At 38.0% G+C, this 19001-nt stretch overlaps 1 protein-coding gene across 1 annotated transcript in view; it reads left to right on the forward strand.

The window, feature by feature from the left end:
• The first annotated feature begins 1461 nt into the window (after positions 1–1461).
• LOC107692496 (PTB-containing, cubilin and LRP1-interacting protein-like) overlaps positions 1462–19001 on the forward strand; it is a 47669-nt gene continuing 30129 nt past the window's right edge. The window contains exons 1-2 of the mRNA XM_016491580.1: positions 1462–1711; positions 17048–17194. Coding sequence (XP_016347066.1) covers positions 1682–1711; positions 17048–17194 — 177 coding nt within the window. The 5' untranslated portion in view covers positions 1462–1681. The remainder of the gene's footprint in view (positions 1712–17047; positions 17195–19001) is intronic.

Here is a 19001-nt window from a genome sequence, read left to right on the forward strand (position 1 = left end):
CTGCAGTAAAAGATTATGAGATGCATTATTTGAATGCTTGGCCAAAGAGATGTGTCTTTAATCTAGATTTAAACAGGGAGAGTGTGTCTGAACCCCGAACGTTATCAGGAAGGCTATTCCAGGGTTTGGGAGCCAAATGCGAAAAACTTGTTAAACTCTTTGAGAAATGTGTCTTTGTTTTGAAAACTGAATTAAAGTTTTGGGGGGAAAAGTGCCAACTAAAATCAGTTATATTAAAGGGGTCATATGATGCTGCTAAAAAGAACATTATTTTGTGTATTTGGTGTAACTAAATGTGTTTATGCGCTTTAAGGTTAAAAAGTTTACATTTATATTTTATTCTGTGATAATTCTGGGGTAGCAGGTGGGGTGGCACAGCTTAGGGTGGCAGTTGCCACCCCGTGCCACCCTGGTAGATCCGCCCCTGCTCCTGCTCCAGTGGTGAAATAATGGCGGACTGATGACAGCTCGCTCAGGGCGGGTCTAAGGTAAGACACCAGTCCAGTCTGTGCTGAAACGCTACCGTCAATCAAACTATCGTGGGAGGGGCCTGTCTGTGTGACGTCACAAAAACAGGCATCTGAGATCGGCTCGCTTTGAGAAAGGGGAAAACATTTAACCAGATTAAAAAAAAACACTGGGTGGATTTTTATCATTATAGGGTGGTTGTGTACACACACTGCCAACACACATTTCAGTTCAAACGACTTTTAAAAGTGCATGTAGCATCCTATGACCGCTTTAAAGTTCTGAATTTGCTTGCGATGCAGTTCGCGATTCGTTCGGACAGTTCACTCATGCACTGAATCTTTCGCAGGGGTTTCTCAAACTGAGATAGTAGGCTAGCTTAATATTTTACAAGACAGAAAACGAAAATAGTGCTGGATGAGGTGTATTTACCTTACAAACTATTGTAGGAAACAAAACTTGAAAATGTCTGCTATCATTTGTCAAAGACAAAGCAGCTCTTTATTGCACATGCAGCTTGTGAACGACTCCGTACTGTAGGTACACAAGGATTGGTTGTCATTTATATGGCTATGAATATACAAGACTGTATCAAAACTATGGTCATGCTCGAAGGCTTACTTACGGTGACCCAGTAGTGCACAACAAGGAAATTAAAAAAGCAAACATAACTGATCAAAGGCTAGAAACGCCCTTTGTGACATCTTTTGTGAACTGAAATGCAGTTACATGTAACGTCTGCTTTCTTTTTCCTTAATGTTCATCATATATAATTTTTGATGTTAAAAATCTTACTCATGTTTTATTACGTTACAGATTTTGTTAAGAGTAGCGTATTATATGTGAAACTATTTGTATTCTCGAATATTACATTCATGTATTTTGTGAAAAATAAATATTTTAAAAATATATATGTAACATCTGTGACGCGCCACTAAGTGGCGCCCTCTTCTGGTCACTCTGAGGACAACAGCAGTCGAGAGAGGGGGCGGAGGACAGGACACAGAGGGACAGAAAGAAAGAAAAGAGCCTGTGCGTGTTTTCGCAGGCGGAGTTTCGTTCTTGCGCACCGTTGGAATTCACTGCCTCTTTATTTTTTCCCTCGGGATTGCTTGAGGAGACAGAAGGAGCAAGAACAAGCCGTAAGCGAGCAGATGCTATAGCTGGACTATCCCTGTTTCCAGCCTGACAATCGAGCGTATCATCTACTAAAATGTGGCAGCCTGCGTCGGAGCGATTGCAGGTAAGATCGTACGTCTAATTTCTGTAAGAAACGCTTTTGTTTGTCTGTTGTTCATTTTGGAGACGCGGTGTGCAGGCCAGCCAACGGGCACACCAGCTTCTCATCCAGCAAACCTCATTCAGCCTCCGCTCATCTGATAATCTGCTACACTGGCGTTGTGTGGCTCTTCAACTTTGTATCACTGCTCCTTGCTGAAGCTCAGCGCGTCTGGACTGCAGCTGCGAGTCTGGTCGCAAAATAGAGCTGAAGTTCCAGACCCAAGGCCATTTCACAGCATTGGTGTGTCTGTCTGCTGTCTGTGAAATGGCTGGAGCGACGTTGTTGTGCTGGAACTAACTGTGCTCCTGGCCTTGCTGAGGGGTGCGTTCACGCAGGACGCGTTCTTTTTGCGTTTGCGCAGTTTTTAAGCACCGCGAATCCCACATTCACGGAAGACCTGGAAATATGAAAGAGTTTCAAAACTGAGTTTTTTTCAGGCCTGGAAAAGTCATATAAATTACTTAAATGTGTAAAAGTCATGACTATTACAAAGTCACTGCTCAACACCAAAGCAGATTTGTTAGTTTTAAAGGGGTCATATGATGCGATTTCAATTTTTCCTTTCTCTTTGGAGTATTACAAGCTCTTGGTGCATAAAGAAGATCTGTAAAGTTGCAAAGACAAAAGTCTCAAATCCAAAGAGATATTATTTATAAAAGTTCAGAGTCAGCCATGCCTACCTGAAACGGCTGGTTCTAACACGCCCCCACATATCTACCTCACTATGTGGGAAGGTTTGCATAACGCCAACCAAATGTTCACGCAAAGAAAGAAGGCGTAACTTTTAGTCTCGCTGTAGTATTGTTGCCGCTGCAGCCATGATGACCCCTTTAAGCTGGCGGTCAGCTGGTCTTCCAGCCTGACTAACTCAAAAGTGCCTACAATCTCTCTAAAACCAAGTTTTTAGCTGGTCCACACTGGTCGTTAAAGAGATCGAGTGAGAGTGCACCCAAAAATGAAGATTCTGTCATGATTTACTCGCTCTCCTGTCATTCCAAATTCATAAGACTTTTGTTCATCTTCGGAACACAAATGAGGATATTTTTAATGAAATCTTAGAGATTTCCGTCCCTCCACTGACAATCCACACAACTATTTTTTTTTACGCTTTGAAACAATTATAAAGAGATTGTTAAATTGATATGAATTGAACGGTCTAGGCCAAATTTTCTGAAGATAATTGATCGCTTTATATATTATGACCGGATTTAATTCAGTAATCAGTATAAACACTAATCAGTGCACACATCAGAAGCTCAAGCATGCTTGCTTGACATATTAGAACCAATGAGGTTCATTCTCGTGTGTTATGCAGCACGAGATTAAAGGGGTCATATGATGCTGCTAAAAAGAACATTATTTTGTGTATTTGGTGTAATAAAATGTGTTTATGCGGTTTAAGGTAAAAAAAACACATTATTTTCCACATACTGTACATTATTGTTTCTCCTCTATGCCCCGCCTTTCTGAAACGCGTCGATTTTTACAAAGCTCATCAGTCTGAAAAGCGAGGTGTGCTCTGATTGGCCAGCTATCCAGTGCGTTGTGATTGGCCGAATTCCTCAAGCGTGTGACGTAAATGTTACGTCCCTTACCATACTGTGATGCCTGTGGCAACCACTTGTGACGACCCCGGGCTGGACTCCGCTTCATCCACGGTGAAAGCCGATCCGGTGATCCACAGCGCGAAGTTGAAGTATTTCCTCAGCGACCAGCACGGATCAGCTCCAGGCATGACGAAGCGATATCGTCCTCTTTTGGAAGAAAAATTTAAATCGCATCATATGACCCCTTTAAAAATATTTTCATTTGTGTTCTGAAGATGAACGAAAGTCTTAGTGTTTGGAATGACTTGAGGGTGAGTTATGCCCGGTTCAGACTAAACGATTTTAGCCCGATTTTGCTTGACGTAGGGTGTCGTGGGGATTCGTAAAAACGACAATGGGCGTCGGGACGCAAGATTCCATCGTTTCAGCTCGTGTAGTGTGTCATAGTGGACGACAACCGATTCCGCGTCTGCAATGTTTCACGACAGAAAGACTAACATGTTTAATTTTTTTTCCGTCGTCCACGATGAGTTCTGTCACATTGGTGACGTTGACCAATAGCAGCACAGAAGCTCTTTCATACACAGGTTTCAAACATGGCAAAACGAAAGAGAGATGATGGCTCTTGTTTTCGGAAGTCAGTCGCTAGTTCAGCCTTCTCGATGACATCACACGATGAATGGTCAGAAAGCAACGTGTAGTCTGACATGTTTCTTGTCCACGACACGACAAGATTTTAGGAGTCAAAATCGTGTAATCTGACACAGTGACTATCGTGACCGACAAAAATATCGTGTAGTCTGAACCCGGCATTAATGACAGAATTTCCATTTTTTTGGGCGAACTATCCCTTTAACTGGTCATTAGCAGCATCAACCTAGCTACCAGCTGGCCATACCATAGCTTAAGATGGCCTTTGAAGCATGGAAGCTCGACAGCCAGCTAACGACCAGCTTGAACTAGCGAATAACCAACTTGAACCGGCAAGAAACCAGTTATAACTTTGCAAAAGCTACCAGCTTGAACTGAATTTTCTTGGAGGGGCCTATTTCCTGTCCACACATCACAAATGGAAGGTTCATGGAAATTGGTTAAAAAGGTGTGGGGAATCCTGAAGTAAAATGGACTTTGGTTGAGCCTTATGTTTTTAAGTCAAGTTAATGTTTTTAAGTTAAGTTAATGTCAACTTAAAATAGTTCAAGATGCCTGATAATATCAGACCGGGTTTACACATACAGCACATCTGTTGACAAGCTGTGCGTCTTGGTTTTTTTACAGTGTAACTTTGCAGGGAAGCGACACTGGCATCCAGTTTCTGTGCAGAATATTTAGCCAGATTTCTCCAAGCATTCGGATTCATCCAGTTATAGAAGTCCAGCAGTTACCTGTAAATCTCCTTCAAATAAAAAAGAAAAGTTCACGTCAAGTATTTTTTATCTCCTGGGGTGCTGGGCTTCACGTCTCCACTGTTTGTAATATTATCCAGATGTGGAGCTGGATGGTCTTTGCCAGATGAACTTGCACAATCTTTCCCCAGAGTTTGGCATGGCGACACTGATTAAATAGCATAGTAAACTCTTTTGAAAGCTGCTTTGACTGATTTGATCAACAAAATGTGAGGTTATGCGTAACAAAATGCTTGAATCAAACCACTATAAACCATTTAAAGCCATGTAACAACAGCCAGATTTTATCTACCACAGCTCTGTGCAAACTGGACTCGAGATTCAAACTTCTCCTTCCTGAACCAATCCAGTAGATTAGAACCGTATTTAATAAGCTTAAGTTTGTTAGCCAGAATGCTTGTTAGTTATGAACAATATAGGTGATTGTTGTGCTTCACTGACTTTTCATATGCTCTGAAACAACCTGTTCCTTATTAGACCATGATCCATGACCTGATTCCATACAAGTCCCTTTTTTGAGTTTATCACCAAGCATAGTATTTCAGGAACATGTTTACTCTTGTCAGTGGACACCATTTTGATCAGTAACAAATCTCAGTGTTGAAAGCATAACGGGGGCCATTCCTGATGCTTTCTTACTGTACCTGTATGTACTTAAAATGAAAAGCATTGGATAGTATACTTATGATAAAGATAACTTTGATAACATTATGATGTTGATGTCTCAGTGTATAAAGTAGGAAATGAATTCCCTAGTGAAAAATAAATATAATAAAATATCATCTATTATTTCATGCTAAGTATACTACAAATACATTTTTAAATACATATGTGCTTAATAAAAATACCCTGCAATTGTGCTTTTGGTGTACTAAACTGGTAAACGTATGGTTGGTTACACTTTATTTTAAGGTATTCATACATTTAAATACTGAGTAATATTAATTAACTACATGTACTTACTATGTGGTTAGGGTTACTTGAATGTAATTATGCATAATTTATTGTTATTATAATAGTAAGTTCATGTGACGTGTAGCAAGGACACCTTAAAATAAAGTGTTACCCTTAAAGTCTCCTAAATTGGAACAACTCATTTTACACTTAATGCACTTTAATTGTGTGGAGGTAGTGCTAAAAAGTATATTTGTTTGTGCTAAAGTGGAACTATTGCAAGTATACTTCAGGTATACGTTTAAATATCTTGCATTTAAAGACTGATATTATACAGAGATCATCAGTAGTGACATTAAAACACATTTTAGGATTAATATTAAAAAAATGCATTGTGCACAGGTAGTACTCCAAATGAAGTTCAATTATAATTTTTTATATCATTAAGTCTTGAGCGATATGTCAGTAAATGTTAATAAATTTGAACTATATGAAATAAATGTATTTCAAATATATTACTTTTTTACTAGGGTTCTGTTATAATAGTATATGCTATTATTTACACTGGTGTTCAAATTAAAAGGGATATTTCCTATATAAAGTACAATATTGTAACTAATTAAATCATTGTAACAGCACTGTATCGCTCTTAAAAATAAAGGTTCATTATTGGTTTCGATGGTTCCATGAAGAACCTTTAACATTCATGTGGCCTTTAAGGTTCTTTATAGTGAAAAAAAGTATTTTTTGGATAATTAAAAGGTTCTTCTCACCAAGAAAATTGGTTCTTTTAAGAACTGTTCACTGAAAGGTTCTTTGGGGTGCTAAAAATGGTTCTTTTGCGGCTTCACTGTGAAAACCTACTTATGAAACCTTTGTTTTTAAGAGTCTATGTACATAGTAATACATTTTAAGATGAGTACATAGTTAAAGACGTGATGTAGGATTGTTTGCATACAGTTCAGTTTTCTGGATCTGAGTGAGCTCTTTATAATCTCATAAAAGACTGGATTTAGTAGGATTCAATGAATTCCATGGGATGTATTAAGAGCATTACATCATGGAGATTTTAATCTAACGGGATTATACCATCAAACACTACAATCAGATTTTATGTACGGTAACAGTAGGATATTATATCTCATAATAGCCGAAGTATAATCAGCAATATGTTAGCCATAGTCAAAGAATATATTGACATCAAGAGTTTTGCCCTCTCACAGCGCTCCACCCAGCGTAACCCCACTCTTGGATCTCAACTGGCCAGAACCAGCCTCAAGATCCATTGCTTTTTGAATAGACCCTTGTGGTTCATTGACTTTGTACTTACTTGTGTTTTCACACTTTGCTCATTTTGAATTAAGACCGAGCAAGTTCTCTCTTGGATCTGAGACAGCATATAGTAAGTGTGGTTTAGTACTCTGATAAATGCAAAACTTCTCATGTTTATTAAAGGAATATTGCAACCTTAATAGAAGCTAAGCTCAGTTGACAAACTTTATGGTGTAATGTTCTTTTCCACATAAAAGGATTTAGACTTTTTCTTTAAGAAAACGATGAGGTTACAGTGAAGCACTTGCAATGAAGGTGGCCAATGGGGGCATTTTTTGGAGGATTTAAAAGCAGAATTGTAAAAATTATAATTTTAAAAAGGTACTTCCATACATGATTATGCACATACATAACTAATAGAAGAAGAATGATGTCGTCATGGCATCAAAGTTGTAAAATTGGAATAAAAAGAAAGGAAAAAGAAAAGGAGGGATGATTTGACATTATGGCTCAAGTTGATTTATCTTAACTTGTAATAAATCCAGGATATTCTGGGTCGAAAACAAGTTAAGCTCAGTTGAGTTGGGGAATTTATGTCAAACTGGAAATTTTCTCTCATTACTGTGTGTACTACTATGAGTGAGTGATATTTTTCTGAGGCTTTGAGGCTAAAACACGCTTCACATCACTCCTGCATTGCTATCTATAATACAGAACGTTCTGCCCAGTGTAATCTAGTGTTACACAAACACACATTCTTAGCACCACAGATCAAGACATCGTTTCTCCGGAGCTGAGGGTCTCACTGTGATTTCAGCATAGTACATTCCCAATGTTGATTCTAAAGACCATCCAGGCACTGTACAGTTATACGCCACCCTAGTGATGGGCAGTAGCCTGATGTTGCAATTAACAAAGGGACTTGGGGCTGATTTTCTTACAATGCATTGAAACAAGATGTAATTCTCGAGCCCTTCGCACACAAACACTCGTGTGCACTGATTCTTTCCCAATGCACTTTTCTCAGAATGCACTGAAGCACTCTCAGTGTCCGCTGCACGGTAACCATGACTACCGGCAGGCTCTCTCTTTGTGGCGTTTCTATGGTAATGGGCATCGCTGTGTTAATGACGATGCTCAGTCTCATTCTCGTTTCTCCCATTCTGTAATCTGTAACCGTTCTGCTGTATTCTGTGTTTTTGTTTCTGAAACTCCATTTGAGCTCCAGAACTGACCTTTATCAAGTTATAATCAGGGCAACTGCAGATGAACCCCCCCCCCCATCCTATCCTATCATAAACATCCTGTCCAGTGAGATGTTAACATCTCCGACTGGATCATTTAGCAACTCAGTGATTTGAACATGACGTGCGGGTGAGTAAACATTGACAGAACTATCCCTTTAGATTTCACTGGTCATCAGTATGGCAGCTTAAGCTGGTCTTAAACAGCAGAAATTATGCCCACAATGCAAATCATGCCCACATTGATTTATGCCTATACCTCAAAATAAATTATTATTTGTTACAAGCTGCAACTTACAATGAATGAAAGAAGTTCTTCTTTTCCTTCCATATATCTACATAGTCATCATTATTTTCTGCTAACACTTCAATTTCATTTCCCTCTCACTTAGAATATGATGCACTTCTCAAGTCAGTCTTTGTTAAAGAGATAGTTCACCCAAAAAGGAAAATTCTGTCATCATTTACTCACCATCACGTTGATCCAAGCCTATATGAGTTTCTTTCTTCTGCTGAATGCAAAAGAAGATATTTTGAAAAATGTTGAGGAAAAAACAGTTGTTGGCAGCCATTGACATCCATAGTATGGAGATATAATAAAGATTAATCAATTTAAGTCAATGGCTAACTGGCAACTGTTTGTTTCCCAGCATTTTTAAAAAATATCTTCTTTTGTATTAACAGAAGAGAAGAAATTCATATTTTATGGCAAGTAAATGACAGAATTACATTTTTGGGTGAACTATCCCTTTAAGAGAGATCACAACACAAATACAGGTTTTATTATTTTAGAATAGGTTTGACCGATTTGTGTTTTTCTGGGCCGATACCGATTATTACAGATCAGAACCAGTAGACAGATATTTTGAACCGATATATATATATATATATATATATATATATATCTGGTGTAAACATGAAAATTAATGTCAAAATTAAGAATAAAGAGGGCTCTGACAAAAACTTTCTTTAAATGTTTTTAAATTATTTTATCGGCAAATTGGTTTTGAAAATGACCAATACCGTTAACCATAAAAATGCTTAATATTGGCACCGATAATCGGTCAACCCGTATGTTAGAGTAAAAACTAAAACAATATTTCCAGATTTTCTACACTTATTAAATGCAACATAAGTTTAAAATGTCATGTCCTGTAACAATTTGGTTCACAAAGCCCCAAATCATAATTCAAAGCTAATTATAAGTGCAAATAATTCAGATGAAATAGTTCAGCTATAAATAATACCATTTACGTAGGTAACAAAATTGTCTGAAGTTAAGTTTAAAATATCAAAGATCTGAGTTCAGTTGAGTTCAAATCTCAGAGAATAGGTCATCAGAGGTACTTTGAGTTTTGACTCTTAAATAACAGTGAATTTTCTAAAACACTGAGGTTTATCCGGAAAAGACGCCCATGGTAGCTGCTAGTTTGAGTGAGTGAGTTTGAGAGTATACCACAGATATGTCTGTCGTTAGCTTCTCTAGTGTCTGGCAGGAATCTCTCACAGGGTTCAAGGAGAGCTTATGGGTGGCTGTGCGTTCTTGTGCAAATACGTCTGAAAAATATGTGAAAATGAATGCATTTACAGTTAACCGATGTATATTTTTATTTGTGCGTATGTGTGAGTGGTGCTTGTGCTACTTGACGTTGATTGGTGTTTTTAGGAAGGTGGGCGGGGCCAGCATTGACTTTGAGGTTTTCCGCTGCCATTGGCATCTTCCCACGCCATTTTGTTGGATATTTGTATCCAGTGGCATCAACCAGTGGCAGCATGGGACCTCCTACGTGTCTGTCCTAACTTGGCCCTGGCGGGTCCATGTGAAACGCAACACGGACCCTCATAAAGTTATATGCAAACCCAGACAGGCACCCACACTGGAACTTACGAGCTTTGTCTGTACACACTCTCATTCTCAACCTACTATTGGCGTGTACCATCTCTGTGTGAAAGTCGGTTTTCAAATAGGCCAATAAATCGCCTTTGGAGAGCAACTTGCATTCTTCGCATCTCTTGCAAAGTTTTGTTGGGCACATTTTGAGCCAATCGCCTGAGCTGCAAATGCCATGCGATTCATTTGTCTTAAAGGGATAGTTCACCCAAAAATGAAAATTGTCATCAATTACTCACCCTCATGTCGTTACAAACCCGTAAGACCTTCGTTCATCTTCGGCATACAAATGAAGATATTTTGGATGACATCCGAGAGCTTTCTGACCCTGCATAGACAGCAACACAACTGACAAGGCCCAGAAAGATAGTAAGGACCGTTAAAATAGTCCATATGACATCAGTCGTTCAACCATAATTTTATGAAGCTACGAGATTTTTGTGCACAGAGAATACAAAAACAATGACTTTATTCAATGATTTTTTCTATTCCGTGTCAGTCTTCGACATATGTTCATGGCAGTACTACGACGCATATGTGTGTGCATTCCTCTGCTTATAAACAAGGCGCAGCACAATTGGGTTTCTCTGTAATACTGACATGGAAGAGAAATAATTGCTGCATAAAGTCGTTATTTTTGTTTTCTTTGCACACAAAATTTATTTTTGTAGCTTCATAATATTACGGTTGAACCACTGATGTCACATGAACTATTTTAACGATGTCCTTACTAACTTTCTGGGCCTTGAACATGGTAGTTCCCTTGCTGTCTATGCAGGGTCAGAAAGCTCTTGGATTTCATCAAAAATATCTTGATTTGTGTTTCGAGGGGTGAACAACAAAGGTCTTACAGGTTTGTAACGACCTGAGGGTGAGTAATTAATGACAGAATTTTCATTTATGGGTGAACTATCCCTTTAATAGATTGCTGCAGTGACTATGCCTATATATTTTTGTAGGCCAAGTTCATATCACCCTGATTCTCTTGTCAAAAACCCAGTAGTATTTTTGGTTTGGCTTTTCGGATTATTGTGGAAAATACGCTCTGTGGCCAAGAAAAGTTTATGATTCTTACAGGTTTTGTTCTTCATGACAATCTTCACAAATAAACACATCTTTTATGAATTTTGAAGCCTGTATACAATCAGTGAAAAGCAAAATGTAGGCTATAAATGAACTACGTCACAGTCGCATGACTTCAACATCACCCATACTAAGCTTCCAACAACTTTCAGACTTTGTTTAAACATTTTCCCTGAAAGTTTGAGTTATAATAGTTTATAAGAGCGCAATTATAAACACAATGAGGCTGTGAAAGCGACTAGTAATTAGATGAGTTTACCTGTTTTTCACAACCTCTTTAGTCCCATTTAACCACTTTTTAGAAACCAACTTTTTGTAATAGCTTTAAAAATTACAAAGAGGTATTACTGATTACTGTATTTTATGTCATAGAATAAGGCGTGAAAATATCTTGAGCACAGACCATTGAAACACGAATGGGAAGTTCATGTTTGGACCAAACAGTTAAGCTGAGTTTGAAAACATTGCCTGAATCATTGTAATGGTGGCTACAAATGTCCCTGAAGATGAGTGGAGACGGTAAACTCATGGCTTTGTAGTTTAGTTGTGGAAGTCATTAAGCGAAGGCCTTTGGCAGCAGTGAAGGCCAAGAACAGTGTTTTGAATTGTTGCCGATATTGGCAGGCATTGTGAAGACTGTTGCATTTAACTCCAAATATTCCGCAAAGACTCTGTTTATGTGTTTCTGACCTATATATTCGAGACCAAATTGCTGAGGAATGTCGCCAGAAGTCAGCTAAATCTGAGTGCGGATGAAATACGAGGCTTGTCAGATGTAATCAATCTGATAGCCACCAGAGATCTGCCTGAACCGTTTCCATTGTCTCACTTAACTCACTCCAGCTCTCTCGTGTTTTTCTCTTTCTGTCTCTGTCTGTGAGTGATATATGAATGAACAGAGACACTCCTGGTCTTGTTAAACCCGTCATTGCAGGGCAGACCCACAAATGGCCTTATAATGTGTTAAACACTGACACAGTTTAGTCCATCTCTCACCCACACACAGCAGGCAGTTGGCACACACATATATACATGGTTCACAGTTTAAATCTGACAAGTTTTCTGCCTCCCTTTCTTGAACGCACATAGAAACATTGCATATTTTAATTGCATTTTATTTGATGCATGTTGTAGGCCTCATAGAAGTAGGCTAGGTTAGATTCTCTCACAATCGCTCTATTATATTCATTTACATTCCTTCTAGATACTTAGTCTACGAAAGTACTTTTCAACAACTATTATTATGACTGGTAACTAGGGGTGCTCCGATCAGGATTTTTTTAGGCCGATCACCAATCGCCGATCACAGAAAGCAGTATCTGCCGATACCGATCTTTTTAAAGCCTTCTTTTTATCATTCATAACTATTTATAGTGATACTCCAGTCAGGATTTTTAGACATTTACTCAGGGCCTGAATTTCATTTTTGAAAATGGGGGGAATTCCCCTCTTGGGTGACTCTTGTGAAGCAGCTTTCACACAAGAGTCTGCTACTGATCCGTGGCTGTTTACTACAAACACAACATTTATCCATTATTTTGATTTCAAAAACGATCTCTCCTGAACGCACTGCCGGACCGCAACCGTGTGCAGTGTGAACACTTTAATCCGTTAAAATGAGCACGGAAAAAATACACACCACGTATGCACTGCAAACGGAATAATGTGAACCTGGCGTTATGTGTGTGAGCTGCCAGTGTGCATGAGCGAGTCTCCAGGAGAGCGCGCGAGCGCTGAATGGTTAAAACACTGGCAAGAATTAAAAAGAAATGCAATTTATAAACTTTAGTGACGATGTGACACTGCCTCGACTGTGCAAGTGACAATTCCTGTGTCAACTGTACAGCGTACAGCTCACTTATAGACAGACGCGATGTGGTGATTTGAAGCCATTTGCGTATTTTGAGAGAGAAAGAAAGAGAATGCGCGCGGTGATTCACTCACGCTGTTTGCGAAATTACGTCTCACACAAGGTTTTAAAAAACTTTAAGTTATTTAATGAAAAAATATGATTATTTTATAATCAGCATTATAATTATTTCACCCGCGCCGGACAGAGACTGAGACGGTGCCACTGCATGTCGTGCCAAACCTCTCACGGCAGCGTCATCAGCTTGAGATCGTTTTTTTTTTAGATTGGCCTTTTAGAGACCGCCAATCAATCATCCCAACGTGATTATCGGCCGATAGTGATCGGTAGCCAATCAATTGGAGCACCCCTACTGGTAACTGCTGCTTATGCAACTTATTTGACAGCTATACCAAGGTAAAGCTCAACAATATATATGATTTTTTTTTATGCAGGTTATATTTTATTGCCTCTTGGTGACGTTCTGTGGTCCTGATGGAAAATTATAATTTTTTTTTTTTTAATGTATTTTGTTGTTTTTATGATAAGGCAACATTACCACAACATTAGGCCACCCTTTTTCTCACTAGAGCATTTGTTTTGGACCTTTGTTTGTTTGGCACGAGTACTCGTGTTGGTACTTGTGTTGATGACGCAAATGTGCCAAATAATGGACCCAAACTTGGATTTTGACCAAATGATGAAAGCAAGTGTGAAATTTCCAAACCCTGTTCCCAGAGGCCCCCCATTAGTCCATATTTTGGATATCTCCCTTATCTGACACCCATTTATTTTGATCTTGAAGCAACTACTGATGAACTGAGGAGTAAAATCCAGTGTATTTGATTAGGAACTTTTAAGAAGGAACATGCTTGGGAACCGTTGGCTTAATTTGTTGTTAGTGTGGCACTGTGCTACAGATGTGACCCTTAAGTTTGGTTGAAGACAACAAACTCAGGGCATTAGTAGTTCAGGTGTGGAAGTCATTAAGTGAAGCTCATTGGCAGCAGTTTGGGCCATTGTTTTGAATCGAATTGTAGCAGATATTGGCCTACCTTAGCCTGACCTTAGCAGAGAGATAATGTAAGAAACATTTTGGAGGTTCAAAATAAGTCTAGCGAAGCATTTTTGTATGCTCTGAGATGGAGGATATAGACCCTAGTCAGAATAGAAGCCATTTTAATGTGAATGAATATGAGGCTGTGACAGTATGTTTTCATATTGAAATCAAATTGACTTTCTAAAAAAAAATCAATCAATAAACCCGAAACTCTAATTCTAAAATGACAAAATGCATACTGAATTATGAAGTAGAACTCTATTATAATCAATAAAACATTCTACACTGCAAGTTTAGAGTTTCAATTCCATATATTTGTCTAAAACAATTTAAATAGTTCACTAAAACAGTTGTTTTAATTACTGCAACTGAATTTAGGCATCACAGCATTGTAATAGGGATGTAACGATTACCGGTTTGACGATAAATCGTGATAAAACACCCCACGGTTAGTATTACCATTTCATATTTTAATTATCACTATAACCGTATTCGATTACCGCGATTTGAACAACTGAGGATAAATAAATACCGTACTGCACAGGGCTCCAGAGTGACTATAATCGTGATAAGAAATTTTCATACTGTTACATCCCTACATTGTAATAGACAATATATAAAATAGATTTCATTTTGAGATTTGCTGTTTGTTATTCATTAACGGCACATATAATCTAAATATAAAAATAAGGGAAATGAGCGAAGGTACAGTTAAATATCCAATGTGATGATTTTGTTTTTGCTGGGTCACATTGTTCTCATTACATGCAGCATCTAGCAAATCCAAAATAATTCAAAATTGTTGACAGTGCTCTTTGGTTTGTTACTTAAGCTTCGTTTTGAAGCTCACGCGGTGTTTCTTCAGCACTTGTTATTTTTGGCCACTAAAAACAGAAGTGAAACTGTTCCTGTGGATCAGCCCAATGAAAACTTGCCTAAATTACAGAAACGTGCATCCAGTGTTGATGTAAATGGAGAAAATGTGTGTAGAGGCTTCCTGAAATGAGGACTTTACTCTGAGAATGTCTTCCTGTTTCTCAGAAACCCTTTGCTCTGTAGGAGGTAAAGTTTGGAAAACAATATCTTATTTCAGGAAGGGAAGTTTAAGGTCGACATACCAAAACTTTGAATTATCATTGTTTTAGAAGACACATTTTATTATGACCCTGCGGAAATGCAGACAGATATGTTTTGGTAAACATTTGAGCAGAAATAAAGAGCAGGACATGATAATGACAGTGCAGTTAAACACAAACACATGCAGTTTTTCATGGAAGGCCTCCATTGCTCCTTCTCTACGGTCTTCTGATGAATAAGCTGTAAATAGATTCTTTTTGACTTCCTGACTGAGAATAAAAATGAATTGCAGTGAAAATATTATGAATAAAATTCCAGATTTGTTTCAGCACCTCGCCCTCCCCTGAACAAAGCTTTCTTTCTTTCTCTCTTTATTCTTTTATTCTCAGACCACAGGAATGTTTCTTTCTCTCAGAAAGTTGTAAAGTGCTGATTCTGGGCTCAGGGTGCGTTTATACATGTGGCTTCTGTCGTTCACTCGTTTCCTCGGTCTCACTCGCTCAGTTCGCCTCTTTTCCATATTTCTTCACGTTCTTCTCTCCCTTCAAAATCGTCTATCATCTTTGGATCTGAATCAGATGAATCTGAATGGCCAGGATTTAACAATAAGTGCACTCTGCCCCATAAATGTTTGTTTAGTTTATACTTTGGCTAATTTTGTCATGCTGTCACAGTAAAAGTGTAATACACTCCATTTAACACATTTTACAAAGTTTAAATGAAGCAACAAATGATTATTTTAAACTGGATTGTTTTTGTGAATCAGTAATAGACAAATGTATGGAAACTCATTTCCGCCACTGAAAAAAAAAAAGGTAATTGCGACTTTTTATCTCACAATTCTGACTTTTTTTTCGGTCTGTGCAAGAAACTGAACAGTATTTATATCATATTTTACCTCTGATTCACGCAATGTCTGAACTGTATGGACCATTGACACTCCTAATTGAGATTGTAGATAGAGTGTCAATGGTCCATTTGAGAGATAGTTGCGGTAATGCACTTATAAGTCTGCGATCCGCCATAAAGCAAGAAGAAGAAGACAACGCCTCACGCACCTGCGGTTGAGAACACGCTCAGGACAGTTCGAACAGTTCGGACATTGCGTGAATCAGAGGTAAAAAACCGATATAAATACTGTTCAGTTTCTTGCACAGACCGATCGTTTTGTGTCTTTACACATCAATGTATCGTCATGAGCCGCCGGGTTTAATTTGGTTTTGTTTGTGTATGTTTTAGACTCTCAAAGCCGTGATTCTTATTCACTTCCATTATATGACTGACAGACTGCAACGGTTTGAGTTAAAAATCTCAGTTTGTGTTCTACTGAAGAAACAAAGTCACCTACATCTTGGATGCCCTGGGGGTAAGCAGATAAACATCACATTTTCATTTTTGGGTGAACTATCCCTTTAAGAGTTGTTTCTTTAAATGAATCATTGTTCTATATTATTTATGTGTTAGTCTTTATAGGAGTTTATGAGTGTTAGTTTGATAAGAACTGTTTATGATTTCATGAAAACCAATAGGTTTGGGAAAAGAAATCCAAGTACCAACTTCAGTTGCTATTATTATGCCCACTGAACTTCACAGTTTGGTTCCTGTCGTTCATTTTATTTAATGTTTTATATGAACTATAATATTTTTCGTAATGTATAAATTAGAAGGTTCCCTGCATAATTTATATTTATCCCATTTAAATCTCCCTTAGCAAATAGTTTGTCTCATTTTGTATTTATTATGTATAAATAACACTCCATTACAGAATGAGAGTGGTCTGAGAGAGAGACAGACGTCTGTGTAATATCACACAAGTGTGCCATAACCTTTATGGAGTAACTTGGATGTTATGCGCAAACAATTCATTCATCCGTCCAGGTTGTGGAAGTGGTGTTTTATGAGTTTAAACAGAGGGATCTGTATTTGTTAAACATGTTCAAACTGCAGCCTAAACTGAGTTCTTCTCTTTTTCAGCATTTACAGACCATGCTAAAGACCAAACTCAACGTGCTGACGCTCCGGAAGGACCCGCTGCCTACAGTGATCTTTCATGAGCCAGAAGCCATCGAGCTGTGCTCCGCCACACCTCATACGAAGAACCGCACACACACAGGATATAAGGTAAACAAGCTGTTGTGTTTAATGCTCAATGACAAATAAGAGTGTCTACGATAATGAAAAGGAGTTTAAAAAAAAAAAAAAAAACGTCTAGTTTAAAACACATGTAACAAGTTCCTAAAAATGTATGTTGTTGTCATGTACTTTTGAAAAACGTTGATACCATTTTCACAAGAAGTTTAAATTTACCGTCATGTGGTGCAACCATCAAGTAAAAGGAAATAACCTTTTTTAGTTATTCCTTGAATGCATGTGAGTGTAAACGTCTTATCATTTTTTAATCTAAAAAAAAAAAAGATTTTTCTGCTTTTAGAAATATCATGAATATAATATAATATAGGCCTAATTCTGTTTTTAGGGAGTCGAACTGCATGACATGTTATTACCTGAACTAACCTTGCTTTGCCATAAAAAGATAAAATTATCAAATATTTTATTGACACACTGTTTTATTGTCTTCTCTATAATATTATTTCCTGTATTACGTTTTTTCTGCATTTTCTGCATCTTGGTCGCACCAAATGATTTGGCAGACAAAAGGTTTTCAAATTTTAACAAATAGTCAAGCAGTTCTGTCAATTTTTTTAGTTGTTTACAAGCGTTACATTGTTTTCTTTTCAAGAATATCATACTTTTAATAATACTTCTTCGCTGTGATCTCAGGATAGTTGAATCACCCTGATGTTTTTTACCTCCCCACCCCCCACATTAAAGATGTAGATTTTTCATGCATATCTAACATTTGTTAACATATTATTAAATACATTAATAGATCTAAACATAACAATTAGCATCATGTCATTGACCTGATTTTTAAATGTAAAAGAGATGCTCCACAATGACCCAAATAATCCTGAGGCCAACAAAGTTGAAAGTCAAACTGAAGTGTGTTATTTTGTTCTGCAACTTTGACGGGTGTACCTTTATGTTGCGAGTTTGGTCAGGACAACCTATTTGTCCACTGGGAAATTTTTTTTTTAAAGTTTCACTAGTAGTGTACAAATGACACGCTTCACATAAAAAAAAAAAACGGGTTCCTGCATTTGGATGCGTTCATGTACTAGTGTTTGTCCACCTGTCCTTGTAGAATATTGTAGAGTCACATGCATGTATTGAGAGAAAGAACAGCCGAATAATACATCAGCTAAAAATACAGAAAATCACTCAAGGATATCGGCCTACTAAAGAAGCTGCGATGTTGTTGCCATGGAAACCTCAGCATCTATTCATGGTAAAATGCTGGCTAAGACAAACACAGAGCATCTCTGTCTGTCTCTTTCTTTGTCATGTTTCTTCCAAATCACTAGTGTTTCTCGTTCTTCCTTTTGAAAGCTGTAGAGCCCGGCATAATTTATGCCTCATTTCTAACATTAAGGAATGTACTGTGGGCACATATTTGCGCTCCGTTGAAACATTTCACATATTTTCATCTGTGTATTTTAACATGGACCTCAGAGAATATAAAGCATCTGGTTTGCCCTAAACACACTCACTCACACTCCACCACAAGCATTTCTACATTTTTGGGTGTAGACCGGTTTTATAATGATTTGCATGTTTCTTAAGATGGCAGAGGCTGTTTTAACCGATGTCTGACCACGTGTTGTTGCATGAGAGTAGCTGTTTGAGAGGGTTAGTGATAGAAAGACAGACAGAAAGAAAGAAAGAACCACCTAATCATCCATTGAGGCCCTTTGATTATGTAACAACTCAACAAAGCTAGTCTATATGCTGTTTCCATGGTGATCGGACCCGCTCTGTGTGTGTGTGTGTGTGTGTGTGTGTGTGTGTGTGTGTGTTATACACACAC

Source organism: Sinocyclocheilus anshuiensis, unplaced genomic scaffold (assembly GCF_001515605.1).
Source record: "Sinocyclocheilus anshuiensis isolate Anshui unplaced genomic scaffold, SAMN03320099.WGS_v1.1 scaffold1082, whole genome shotgun sequence".
In the NCBI taxonomy this organism is placed as follows: domain Eukaryota; kingdom Metazoa; phylum Chordata; class Actinopteri; order Cypriniformes; family Cyprinidae; genus Sinocyclocheilus; species Sinocyclocheilus anshuiensis.